Source organism: Hydra vulgaris, chromosome 09, assembly GCF_038396675.1.
Source record: "Hydra vulgaris chromosome 09, alternate assembly HydraT2T_AEP".
Taxonomy (NCBI): Eukaryota; Metazoa; Cnidaria; class Hydrozoa; order Anthoathecata; family Hydridae; genus Hydra; species Hydra vulgaris.
The window spans coordinates 33,116,607-33,130,940 of record NC_088928.1 but is presented as its reverse complement, the minus strand read 5'-3'; the positions used below and the strand labels follow the sequence as shown (position 1 = coordinate 33,130,940).

Here is a 14,334-nt window from a genome sequence, read left to right as displayed (position 1 = left end):
TTATTAACATAATTTTTTTTTTTTATAAATAAAAATCTAGGTGATGACATACATCATACATTAGTATATCAAGAGCTTCTTGGCCTCCTCAAGTTGATTGGACTTTTCCCTGACTCCTCTTCATTCTAGTACCTTAGTATTGTAGCTTTTTTTCATTTTCATTTTCATCATAAGATCATAGTTTGTCTGGGGCTTGGCGAATTTCATTGTGTAGTGCTCTCTGTTGTTTTTATGTGCCTTCGAGTCCTTAATACAAGAGGGGTGGGAATAAAAGGAGGGAGAGTTAATTTTAGTCAAGGTCTAATAAACGAAGGGAGTTAATAAAAATTTAATAAAAGAAGTTAATAAAAATTGTTAATAAAAGTTAATAAAGTTAATAAAAGTTAATAAAAAGTTAATAAAAATTAAAGGGGTTAGTTAATAAAAGTTAATAAAAAAGTTAATAAAAATTGAAGGGGGGGGAGAAGAATTTTTTTCTGTTAAACTGTATTTATCTCGGTCATTTTGTGATAACTTCTGATCTGACGCCAGGTTTTAATATAAGTATTTTTTATTTAAAATTTCAAGTTATAAATCCAAACCAATGTTTTTTACAAAACACGCATTAAAACTATTTAATTAAATAGAATTTAACCGCAAGCCACACAAGAATTAATTCTAGCGTGGCTTGCAGTCAAATACGCATTTTCTAAGAGCTGTTTTATTCTAATTTCAATAGGATTTAATGTGCTGATATATGTTTAATACTTTGGTGAGAAATTAACCAAAAGCTCATTTTAAACAAATCAAGATTTACAGAAAGTTTTTGTTTTTATCTGTGACTGAAATAATTGTTTTATAATTTTTAAGGCCAATTTCCACTGGATTATTTTTAGTTATGAGATATAAATTTTTGCTGATAACAAGTAAAAATTATTAAATGGGGGGAGGAGTCTTAATTAGTTTAGCTTTTCCAAAAATTAATAAATGCCTGCTTCCCCTTGTATTAAGGGCTTGAGAGTAAAACATTAATATTAAGATGTATAAAATGGTTATTTTTCACTAATAATAAACTACTTTTCCATTTTGGTGGTTTATTTAAATAAACAAAACACATTTGATCCATTTAAAGTTCAATTTTCTAGGTAAAAATGGCATTTTAGAAAAGTTATTTGACAACATTAAAACTAAAAGTACTAGATGGTTTAGTTTTCTCACTTTCAAAGCAACAAGAAATTAAAAATCTATTTTTTTTTTGTAAACAAACCAATATCTCTTTATTTAAACTCTTCTTTTTACATAAATAAAAACTCTTTGCATATATAAATATAAATAATACATTTTCTTTTCCGTAAACCATCTTTTTATGCATGTTCACATGAATTTAACACAAAAATAATTACTAATAAAAAAACTGTTAAACAAAAATCACATAGTCATCATAGAATGTTTCATAACTTTCCACAAAAACATTAAAAGTGCTATTTAAAATAGGTTTTAACAAGATTTAAATGATTAAAGATCTAAAACCGTTCTTAAATATGAAGAAGATGCATAACTGTTGTTTATGCGTCTTCAGTTTTTTAAAGCAAAATGTATGATCATTTATAATTAAAAGCCTAGCACCTACTGAGCTCAGAAAGTTTGGTTTTATTTTTATATATATATATATGAGTGTGTAATTCAAAGTTGATTACATGTGCAGCCTAATGTGGTCTAGTGTTTTTCTGCTTGTGTAAAGGTGAGTATTGAAAAAATGGTTGCGAATATTAAGGGGTTTAATTGAAAAGCACTTTGAAAAAATGCAAGTTTATGGACTAATATATGCCTTTAAGAAATTAAAATGTTGTAAAATGACCTTATTGGCCTCGTATTTCTTTTTTATCTGATATTTTTAATTTCACCAATTTTTGAGAGTTAATATATTTGCATTTTTATAGTAAAATTGATATACTGAGCTAAAAAGTTATAAAAGGGAAAAAATTATATCAGTTTTAGAGTGTTGGAGATAAATCTAGATTACATTTATAAAAAGAAATTACTCCATTATAGAAGTTGGTTTTGAGGGGTTTTGCTCACCTCTGGCCCACTGTGCAGTGGTAGGGTACCTAAAATATCATGAAATAAAACAAATAAATGGGCTTCTGAAAAAAAGTTAATAAATTTTCCTCTCTTATTCTAAAGTAGGAAACATTTGGAAAGCTACCAAGGTTTTTTTCTTTAATCTAAAGGCTAATAGTTCTGCTGATTGCTAAGAAAGTTCAAATCACTGGTATTTTTCCAGTATTAGTTATATTAACAAGAAAAAAAAGGCATTTGATAATGTGGTTTAGTAGTTCTCAAACCATGGAAACTATAAAAAGCAAATTCTTACTTTTTCCTTTTGTCCAATCTTGAAGACTCACTTCAAAAATAAAGCACACATGAACACTTTTTACCTTATTTGAATATTGAAATACGATTTACATGCTAGTTTTACAAAATTAGTATTGTTTCACATTTGTCAAACAAGTGAATAGCAGCAACAGTTGTATCAAATAAGTGTATAGCAGCTACATAGCAGCTACAGTTATAACAGAATGAGTTAGCATGATGTTTGCACTTATGTTGATTTAAATAAGCTATCATTTTATGTTTTAGGCCTAAAAAAATAATAATATGATTGCCTTTTTTCATAATTATTAATCTTATTCTTTAACAAATTATAAAATCTAAAAAAAAAACTTTAGTGAAAATCGAGATGATTATGATTTGAATGTTAAAATCAAAACTTTTTAAGGGTTTAAGTATCTCATGCTACAAAAACAAAATTTTTGTTTTGGACACAACTTTCTATGAAAATTTTTGTTTTTTTGAAAATAAAGAATTTATTTGATTTGCTTTTAGTATGATACTGATTTTTTGCTTATAGTTTGATATCCTCTATAAATTTACTTTTGCAGCTTTCTTGAATTCTGCAATTTAGTTATATTCTGAGAAAATAGTAAACATTTAATAAAAAATTTTCAAATTTGTTTCAGAAATCGGTCATTATCAGTTCAATAAAAGAGTCCTATCCAGTAAATTCGTGCCCAGGTTGTGGATATGTAAAGGTACAATATTTATAATTATTTTTTTACCAATAAGTTTTTTAGCTATTTTGTAAATGCAATTTACGGAATTGAAGGTTCAAAATAAGAATTTAAAATTAAAGTTTTAAATTTAAATCCAATTTCATATTTATATGTAAATTCTAGAAATTTTCTGTTTACTTTTATAGTTATCTATTTTTGGTTTGTCGTATTTATAAAAAAATGATTATGATCGTGTTTAATTTTTATAATACTAGGGTATTGGCCAAGTACTGTCACAGAGTTATATATGTTTTGATAAACAAATACAACTGGTTGACTGTCCAGAATGCGAAAACGAGTGCAGCGACGAAGAGGGTATTTTGTATCAACCATTACGTTAATCATAAGATTTTGTCATTATTATAAGTTTTTTATATTTAAGTTTATCAGATTGTCATAGTTATATTATAACTTTTTTTGGGTTTTTTCCTTTGGTCTTAAAGGCATAAACATCATTTTTTGGATTTTTATGTCTTTATGACTTTTAGAAGTTATTTTTAAGTCCAAAGTCCACAATAAATCACTTTTAATTTTTTTATTTTTGTTTATGCAACGTTAAACTTCTTTAGAAATTTAAAAGCATTTATAACTAAAGAAGTTATACTTGCTAACTTGTCAATATTTTTTGATCCTAAAAGTTTGTAGACATTTATAAAATGTTATTTTAAATAACAAAAACACGTTGTGTTGACTTAAAAACTCCAAAAATTATTTTGTTAAATTATTCAAAACAACCGAGCAAGTTTTTTTCATTTAACGATTAATAAACGGCATAACGATTATTTCGAAAATCTTTATTATATTCTTTTAACTTTTATCATTAAATATTATCTTTTATTAAACAGTGTAATTAATTGATTAAATATTTTATTTGTGAAATAATTATAGTTATGTATTAAAGGAATACAATGAACATATTTTTATGTAAAACATTTTATACAAATATTCTGAAAATAAACTTCAACTGTTTATTGAGAGGAGGCTAAATAAGTGCGAATTTCATAACTGCGAATCTGCATAAGTGCGAAGCAGTTGCAAAGACTGGCATAAGTGCGAACTGGCACAAGCGCGAACTGGCATAAGTGCGCCGAAAGAATTTGCAAACATTGGCATAAGTGCGAACTGTCATAAGTGCGAACTGGCATATGTGCGAATCAATTGCAAAAACTGGCATAAGTGCGAACTGACACAAGCGCGAACTGGCATAAGTGCGCCGAAAGAATTTGCAAACATTGGCATAAGTGCGAATTGGCATAAGTGCGAACTGGCATAAGTGCGAATTGGCATAAGTGCGAACTTGCCAATTCGCCACTTATGCCAATGTTTGCAAATTCTTTCGGCGCACTTATGCTAATTCGTGCTTGTGCCAGTTCGCACTTATGCCAGTTTTTGCAATTGGTTCGCACTTATGCCAGTTCGCACTTATGCCAATGTGTGCAAATTCTTTTGGCGCACTTATGCCAGTTCGCGCTTGTGCCAGTTCGCACTTATGCCAGTTTTTGCAAGTGATTCGCACTTATGCCAGTTCGCGCTTGTGCCAGTTCGCACTTATGCAGATTCGCAGTTTTGAAATTCGCACTTATTCAGTCGCCCCTTTATTGAAACTTGCTCTCCATATATATATATATATATATATATATATATATATATATATATATATATATATATATATATATATATATATATATATTGTTGTTGTATGATTTAGTGTTAAAAACACTAAACTCTCTTGATCGTTGTAAAGTGCTCAATATTTAGGAAAATATATATATTTTTTCAAAAACAGAGCGTTTTGTACTTAAATTTTAGAAAAAACAACTTTTAATGGAACCTAAAGTAGAAATTTATTTTTGTGTCTGCATTAATTCGCCTCTTGCTAAACAAAAACTCTTTTGTTTAGCAAGAGGCGAATGAGTCTCTAAATGCAGACACAAAAATAAATTTCTCCTTTCATTATTTGATAGCGGAGATTAGTTTTCCATTACGTCTTCTTGTACTACAACGTCAGAACTCATTCTACCGTAGTTTGTAATTTTTAAACGGTTTTTTATATTTTCGATTTTGTACTTCATGGCTGATGATTGCCGATAGGCATGAAACTTTAAGTTCCATTAAAAGTTGTTTTTTTTAAAATTTAAGTATATATATAAATATATATATACATATATATATATATATATATATATATATATATATATATATATATATATATATATATATATATATATATATATATATATATATATGTTAATAAGTAAACATCAAACAATACGAATTCTCTTAATACAAATAATAATTTATTTTGAGAAATTTTCACTGGGTTATGGATACCAGCATCATCAGCTCGTAAAATATTACAAAATTTTTTGAACGTTAAAAAACAGTTTGATAAAAAAAAAAATTTTAACTGACGTCAGCAGTTGAATGGCTTCTTTTTTCGTCACGCAAGAATATAAAAAATGGAGTCAAAATTTAGTTTTAACAAATTGCCCATTATCGAGATTTATTCCGCCATTCGATGGGAAACATTGATGCCTCTGTATTTCGAGTGCTTCTCGTACTTTACGGTCGAATTTTTTTGTTTCAACTTTAAGAGTTTTAATTTTCTCCCAACTTATTATTTCAGAGCAAAACTTGCTATGTGTTGCAATTGCTGACTGATGATGTTTGCCATTATTTTAACTTTTTTGGTGTTGTTGAATTCTTGTTTTAATTTGTAATTTTGTTTCTCCTACATATTTTTTCGAGCAATTGCATTCAACTAAATATGTACCAGGCTGGCTATTTAGGGCAATCTAGATTTGTTTTTATATGTTAATATTGTTCTTAAATTAGGATTTGATTTAAAAACTACTCTATAGCCAACTTTTCTAAATATTTTCCTTAACTTTGGTGATAGTGAAGGTATCCACGGTAATGATACTGTTGGAAAAGCATTGTTCTCGGATTGAATTCTATTGTTCTTTACGTAGCGTTTTTTCCTAATTTGATTTGCAATACTTTTTAGTTGGCTTTCGGTGTACCCATTTTCATTAAAAACTTGAATAAGAAAGTTTATCTCATTTTTTAAATGTGTAACACTGCATATGGAGTATGCCCTGTGAACATAACCTTTAAATATTGCGCATAAAATTTTGGGGTCGTGATTCGGGTGCGGCTTTATTTGAATATTTGTTGTGGCTTCTTTTTTGTAGACTTTAAACTCATACTTATCTTTGCTGTTATTTATTATTTATATCTAGGAAATTCAGAGTTTTGTTATGGTTTTCTGTCTCAATTGTGTATTGTATTGCAGGGTGTTGTTTATTTAAGATTATTTTGAATTTCTCTGCTTCTTGGATGTTTGAAAATCTAGCATGGCTATCATCGACGTATCTTAGATAGGATTTTAAGTCGAGAGGAGGATTTAATTTCTTTGCAATTTTGAAGGCATTTTCTTTGTGATGTTGCAGAAAAGATTCTGCCAATACAACCATGAATGAAAGACCAATAGGACCGGAATTCTCCAATTCATGGATCTCGTTGTTCCACAAAAAATAGCAACGATGTAAACAAAGCTCTATAAGTGTTTTTGTTTCCGATATAGTAAGCTTGGTAGAACATCTGTAGGAATCATCTTTATTTAATTGATCTATAAGAATTAAAGTAGCTTCTTTAAGTGGAATTGATGGATAAAGGTTTATTACATCGAATGAAACTTGAACTTCGTTTTCGTCTACATTTCATGAGTTTGCTTTGTTAATAAAATCAAAATAATTTTTCAAACATGTTTTATTTTTATTTAAGATAGGTTGTATTGCTTTAACTAAGTAGTTAGATATTCCATAATTAGGTGTGCCGATTGTTGATACAGCTATTCTCATAAGGGTAAGCTTTTTCAGGCTTATGAGCCTTAATTAGACCATACATACGAAGTGGGATTGGATCACTTGGATATATACTGTCATATTCTGTTTTTAAAAACCTTTGTTTTTTAATTAAGTTTTGAGAGATAGGTTTTAATTTTTATAGCATAACTAGAAGTAGGATCTTCACTTAAAACCTTTGTTTGACCAATTTGATCGCGAATTTTTTCTAAAGCTTTTTCGTGTTCAATTCTCACAAACCCATTACCCTTATCAAACGGATATATATCGACAAGTTTGTTTTCCTTAATTTCCTTTAGAGCTTTTCTTTGCTCTCTTGTTAAGTTTTGACTAATTTTTTTACCCATTTTAAGTTCTTTTAAAACATTTTTTCTCAAACCCTGCGCATTTTCAATTTTGTTGTTATATTCTAGCTTTAAAGTAAACGACTCTGTTGTAGCGATAGTATCCATATAAGGGATATGTTTTAAAGAAGGTACAAAGTTTGGACCAAGATTAAGAAGATCATTTTGGTTATTAGGAATTTCGGTATTGCATAGGTTCAAAACAGCGTTCTTAGTATGAGTAGTTAATTTACCGTTTTTAATTTTTTGTTTATTCTTAAATTCGTTTTGAAGAATATTAAACTTTTTGAATAATCTTTCTTTTGATCTTATAAACATTATTTCCCGGGCTTTTTCAGTAACTTGTTAAACTTTTTCATAGTCTTTTTCATCAAGAGTAGATTTAAGATTTTCCTGAAGGATTTTTGTTTCATTTATAAAAAATAAAATACCGTTTTATAGCATCGTTTTTTAGACAAATCAAAATTTCAAATCGAAAACGAAAAACAATACTCATTGCTCTCTTTGTACTTACAGGACTGTTGATACGTAACGATTTTGGAATAATCTTGTGTTTTTCGCACTTTTGTAAAAATATATACTGGTTTTTGGATTTAGCTACCGACTTTTTTAATAACTGTAACTGTTCAGTTTGTTTGTAGATATCAGCTCCGTATTTAGCTGTAATATATGATTTCAGTGTAGACATCGTGTATAAGAGTGTATGTTAAATTAATAAGAAAACATCAAACAATATGAATTCTCTTAATACAAATGATAATTTATTTTTAGAAATTTTCACTGGGTTATGGATACCAGCATCATCAGTTCGCAAAATATTACAAAATTTTTTGAACGTTAAAAAACAGTTTAATAAAAACTGTTTTTTAACTTTTTATATTCTTGCGTAACGAAAAAACTTCTTTTTTCGTTACGCAAGAATATAAAAAATGGAGTCCAAAATTTAATTTTAACAAATTGCCCATTATCGAGATTTATTCCGCCATTTGATGGGAAACATTGGTGCCTCTGTATTTCGAGTGCTTCTCGTACTTTACTCGTACTTTAATTTTTTTGTTTCAACTTTAAGAGTTTTAATTTTCTCCCTATTTATTTTTTCAGAGCAAAACTTGCTATGTGATGCAATTGCTGACTGATGATGGTTGCCATCATTTAAACTTTTTTGGTGTTGTTGAATTCTTGTTTTAATTTGTAATTTTGTTTCTCCTACATGTTTTTTCGAGCAATTGTATCAAGTCAGTTAAAGTTTTTTTTTTTATTAAACTGTTTTTTAACGTTCAAAAAACTTTGTTATATTTTACGAGCTGATGATGCTGGTATCCATAACCCAGTGAAAATTTCTCAAAATAAATTATTATTTGTATTAAGAGAATTCATATTGTTTGATGTTTTCTTATTAGTATAACATACACTCTTATACACGATGTCTACACTGAAATCATATATATATATATATATATATATATATATATATATATATATATATATATATATATATATATATATATATATATATATATATATATATATATATATATATATATATATATATATATATATATATATATATGATGGAGACCGGGGATAGTTGGCTCGGTTTTTAATCTATGAGCTCTGTAGCCCTAACAGTACATTTTTTTGAAAGTATTAAAGTGTAGTCTTAAAGAGTATGAATTTGGGTAACTTATAAGATTTGCATTTATTTACAAAAAAAAATTCTTGGGGCCTTTCCGGGCCCTCAAAAAAAAAAAAAATTGCGCTAACTTATCCCACCACGGGGTAAGTTGGCTCAAACTATAAAAATGATTATTAATGTACTATTAAGTACAAAATTAATAGAAATTTTTTTACTATTAATTTGGGCAACAATTTTATCCCAAAATTTAATATTATTTCTAGCTGGTATCAAATATTAGTCCGTATAACAGCCAAAACAGTAGCCCACTTTTTATCTGCAAAAAAAAAAAGTTTTTTTTAATTTTTTTTGTTAGAATAAATTTTTTCAATATTTTCAAAAGTTAAATTTAAAAAAAAATTAATTTTATAAAAAAATATTTTTTTTTTCCATAATAAATGCTATGAGCCAACTTACCCTGTGAAAATTTTGCCAACTTACCCCGAAAGCCTTTTTTTCAATAAACAGTCTATAGATGAAAAACGGCAACTTTGAAAAAAGTCTGACTCTATAGAGTAAACCAATTGTGACTGGAACTTGTACAATATTTTTTTTTTTCATACGACTAACTATTTTCATTGTGAAGTAAAAAGGAAGCGATGTTCCAAAATTTATGTTTTTGTTCGAAAAACGCATAATCCTAAAAATCTCCCATGCGCATGCGCGAATTCTGACAATACTATAATGATATAGTATTGTCAGAATTCGCGTTATATATATATATATATATATATATATATATATATATATATATATATATATATATATATATATAATATATATTTATATATATATATATATATATATATATATATATATATATATATATATATATATATATATATATATATATATATATATATATATATATATATATATATATATATATGAATATGTATATATAGAAAAACTATACATACTGTCTATCTTTTAAAATTATGAAAATAAATTTTTTATAATATAATTAACTTTAAAAGTTTTAATACGTCTTTACGCGAACCACATATTACGCAAACCACATTATATCAGCGGTTCGGATTATAGTACCCGTCTAAATAATATTCAGTATATTGAAATATGTTGATTAATTACAACCGATATAGAAACTTCCAAAAACTTTTAAAAATAGACTGGAATATGTGGAATAATGAACTTACCATGACCCGTATAATACGTGTCATCGTAAGTCTATTCCACGCCGACCATTTTTAAATTTATTCTTTATATAGTCGTTTTATTTCGATAATTTTTAATGCTAGTATTTTAAGTGCAATAATTCATTTTTAGTTCAATAATTTTTAGTGCTAGAAAATAAAAACCTTTAAAATCTTTGTTTTGAGTTAACGATTAATGCTTAATACTTTATAACTTCTTATTGCAAAATTGTAAACTGTAAATTGTAAATAAAAAAAAACTGGTTCGGGCTTATTATTTTTTAATTTATTAAATATCTATGTTTTAAATAAATTTTTTTTCAGGCCATCCGCAATTTATTAGGACCCTCGCTCCGTCATCTAATTTTGAAGAAAATCAAAGTTTGAATGTAAAATCTCTTTTCCTATAAGAAAGAAAGTTGTCTCTTTTCGTGTCTGTTAAATACGTAAACTTAACTATTTACCTAATCACATTAACACCATAAGTATCTCAATGACACGCGAAACAAATTTCTCTCGGTTATTTGATGTTATTAGAAATTTAAGCATTTTTAAATTTTTAAATTAAATTCTCTACCTTTTGTTTGCTGTAGTATATAATATCTTTATATGTGTTAAGTATATAATATCTATTAAACTTTAAAAATGCTATGTAATTTAGAAAATTGAAACAAACATTAAAAAACCAAACAATTAAAGTTCGCTAACCACTTTCGCGCTTGTAAGATGAACTCTCGCGGTTCATCTTACAAGCGCGAAGTGGTTAGCGAACTAACAACTTCGGTCAATATTTTATTGTTATAAATTTTAACATTATTTAATAAGCAAAAGACTTTGTAAAACTTCAGAAAAAGAGAAATTCTTTAAATCAAAGTTACGGAGATAATATAGCAATGCATTTTTTAAGTTAAAGTAAAACTGTAACTGTTAATATGACTTTTAACATTACATAATTTGAAGTTTACATAAGTTAGATGTTTGCATTTTCGTTCACATTTTTAAAAAAAAAAAGTGATGCAAATCGTGCACGCCATTAACTCGGCTTTAATGGCTGCCGTGACTTCTAAGTGCAAACATGCACGAAAGAGTGATGGTAGCAGCAGTATTAAGTTCAATAATAATGCATCGTAGGATAGGATAGGGTACATGAAATAGAAGTTGTATTTAAAATGAATAAAATTTAAATATAACGGATGGGGGAGAGTGAGGAAAAGTGAAACATATAAAAAATACTTTTAAAGTAATTTTAATATCTTTTTTATATAATGTATCAACTGAACCAAACAAGTTTTAACAAATAAAGCATCATTTCGGGCACTGATTCTATCCTCTAAGATTTAGAGCAAGTTATAATATAGTATATACTTTTTTTAATTTTTTGAGGAACTGTGCCATTGGGGTAAATTGGTACAAGTGAGGGTAATGTAGGACAACCAAATAATTAACAAAATATATAGTATATACTTTTTTAATTTTTTGAGGAACTGTGCCATTGGGGTAAATTGGTACAAGTGAGGGTAATGTAGGATAAACAAATAATTAACAAAATATTAATAAAATTTGTTGTTTAATAGTTATTAAACTTCGTAATCTTCTTCAAAACTTTCTAGAGGTTTCCACAACATAGTTTCTCAAAAGTAATTGGGCAGAAGTGGGACATTAATTGATCTTCATTTCTTTCCTCAAAAAAGACTTGTTGAGGGTACTTTTCAAAAATGTTGTTTTTACCACACGCAGGAAGACATAGCGATGTCTGCTAAATAGAGGGGAAGAGATCTTTTACTGCATTAGGGATTTCTCCTGATGCAGTGATAAGAGGCCTCTCTTAATCTGAACTTTCAAGGTGCCTCACTTTCCGCATCCCACTTCTCACCTATAAATAACCCAACAAACATTTTTAGCGGAATTTCAGTGGATCTATATAGGCAGTTTGAGCGGTCCACTGTACTTTTGCTCATCGGTTACTTAGTGGACCATTAGTTGCAGCCGCCAAAAGTGGCTAAACGATTTCTAGCCACTATACAACATGTTGTAAAGTTATTGGCTAGCCACCTGTAGCGGGTGCCACTAAGTAACCGATAAACAAAACTCCAAAAACCGCTAAAAAATACCTATATAAGTCCACTGCAAATCTACTACAGCAATGTTTGCTGGAAGTTTTTTAAAAAATATTGCTTCAATTACTAAAACTTAAAAATAAACCTTTTCTGTTTTTGTTTTTATGTTGTAGAATCATTTCGCTCAATATACTGCTTGACGTCTTTCTCTATTATGTATGTATTTGTATGTATCCTAACATGTATGTAATGGGTAACAGGGCATTCAGGTACCCGCCCGTCGGTTAAATGTTGATAACTGGCTAGGTAGCATTATAAAAAATTTTTTGTTTATAAATTTAAAATTCATTTCATTGATTTTTAAACTTTAAAACTGTTCATCGTAATAAAACAATTTAACAATATTAAGTTGCTGTGTGAAAGAAGATCTTGAAGATCTTGTTGTCAAAAATTTCAATAGATACAATTTTTTTAAAATCATCAGCATTTCAAAAACATTCAATATAATGTTCGGAAAGTTGCAGAGCTTCTGATTCAGATACCTACTTATTATTCCTCAATGATTACAAATATTACTCCTGTATACAATGTTTTCCTTTACATAAAACAGAACTTATTCAATTTGCTTATTAGTTTATCTCTTGGACAAAAATCTTTCAAAACCTGAAAGAAGGAAAATATAATTATGCTATTTTAGCACGCAAGAATAGATACTTGTCACTCAATGTCATCAGAATGCACTATTTTGATTGCTGCGCATGTGGTCAATCAACGGCGTGCATCTTTGGCACTCAAAACAGGCTAGAACTTCTAAAACGTGATTGGGACTTGAAGTAAAATAAAATTTAGAAATAAGTGAAAAGGAACATTTTTAAATAAATGACATAATTGAATTAAAAGTTTTTATGGACTGTTTATAAGAACAACTAAAATTATTTTTTTAAATGGATAATCGGGATACCCGTTTGTTTGCTCGAAGGGGTGGCTTTTTTACACTTTTCGACAGCTCTTCATGTATGTATACAGTATACATATACACGTATGCCTATTTTATTATTATTTTTTTAAATATTTGGGAAAATTCCGGTAAATTTCCATAAAACAACCGGATACTCTTACGACTTCAAGTTTTTTAAAATATATTCGGAAATACCTCTAATTATTTGTGTATTTTGGGTTAAAGACTAAGTACATTAAATGCAAATTCGTATTAGGATGCTTATAATTTCGAAAAGTTTAAACACCAATAATATTTAATAGTATATTTTTTTCAATGTTATTTTTGTTGTTATTTACTGTTATTTTTGTTGTCGTTGTTGTTGTTGCATTGTTGTTATTGTTGTTGAAAACAAGAATATTTTTGTTATTCTGTTTAGTTACCAGAAATCTTATTTAAATTTATTATTTCATTTCAGCTATTCTAAAAATTGAAGATCTTTTTATTTAAATCTTTTAATGTTTACAATTTAGGTTATAATACTTGCACACTAATAGATTGGCTACTGCACAATAATTTTTGTATCTTAATTTGTATTATTTTTATTATTTATTTATTTTTATTTAAACTCAATTAAATTTGAACAGTTGGCTTCACAAATTATACAAAAAAAATGTTTTTTTTGATTTTTAGATATCTTTATTTACTCGTAAGTAAATTACTTGTAAGTAGTATATGCACATGACATAACAAAGTGGATACATTAAGAGTTGAATTTACTGAATATTTTGACTCATAAAAAAATTAAAGTTTTTGTTTCCTTTTTTTTTTTAAATATATTCTTAGAATCTTCATTTATTGTAAACATGTTAGCCAAATGTGGATGGCATATTCCTGATGCCAAGGTGTCAAGCTTAGTTCTTAAAGGGTAGCTGAATGGGTGTTTCTAGGTTTGTGACAAATAATCAGTGCATATTGCTTTTGTATTATATCAAGCATCTTTAGTTTTGCTTTAGATTTTCCAAGGTATAATGCACTCCCATATTCTAATTGGCTCAGTATAAGTCTGAAGCACTTGTATAAAGAACAAAAACAATTTTAATTCTTATAAGTTTTTCTATTCTAAAATAAACAAAGTAAATAATCAAAACAAAACATTCTCTGCAGCCATAATATAAACAGAAATCATATTAAATAAACAAGGTTCTT

General features: G+C 27.6%; 2 protein-coding genes across 4 annotated transcripts in view; one reads left to right on the top strand and one right to left on the bottom strand.

Annotated features, from left to right (window-relative positions):
* LOC101241602 (ribonuclease Oy) overlaps positions 1-4,050 on the top strand; it is a 52,254-nt gene extending 48,204 nt beyond the window's left edge. For 2 of the 3 annotated variants that reach the window (XM_065805431.1, XM_065805430.1), the window contains exons 8-9: positions 3,000-3,071; positions 3,308-4,050. In XM_065805431.1, the coding sequence (XP_065661503.1) occupies positions 3,000-3,071; positions 3,308-3,433 (198 nt within the window). In that variant the 3' untranslated portion in view covers positions 3,434-4,050. The remainder of the gene's footprint in view (positions 1-2,999; positions 3,072-3,307) is intronic. The other variant, XM_065805432.1, reaches the window with a different exon arrangement.
* A 2,263-nt stretch (positions 4,051-6,313) lies between these two features.
* LOC136085418 (uncharacterized) lies at positions 6,314-7,620 on the bottom strand. Its single transcript, XM_065806721.1, has 3 exons — positions 7,110-7,620; positions 6,944-7,042; positions 6,314-6,807 (listed from the first exon to the last, which is right to left on the bottom strand). The coding sequence occupies exons 1-3, from the start codon at positions 7,618-7,620 to the stop codon at positions 6,314-6,316; spliced, it is 1,104 nt and encodes a 367-aa protein (XP_065662793.1).
* Between the last annotated feature and the right edge of the window lie 6,714 nt (positions 7,621-14,334).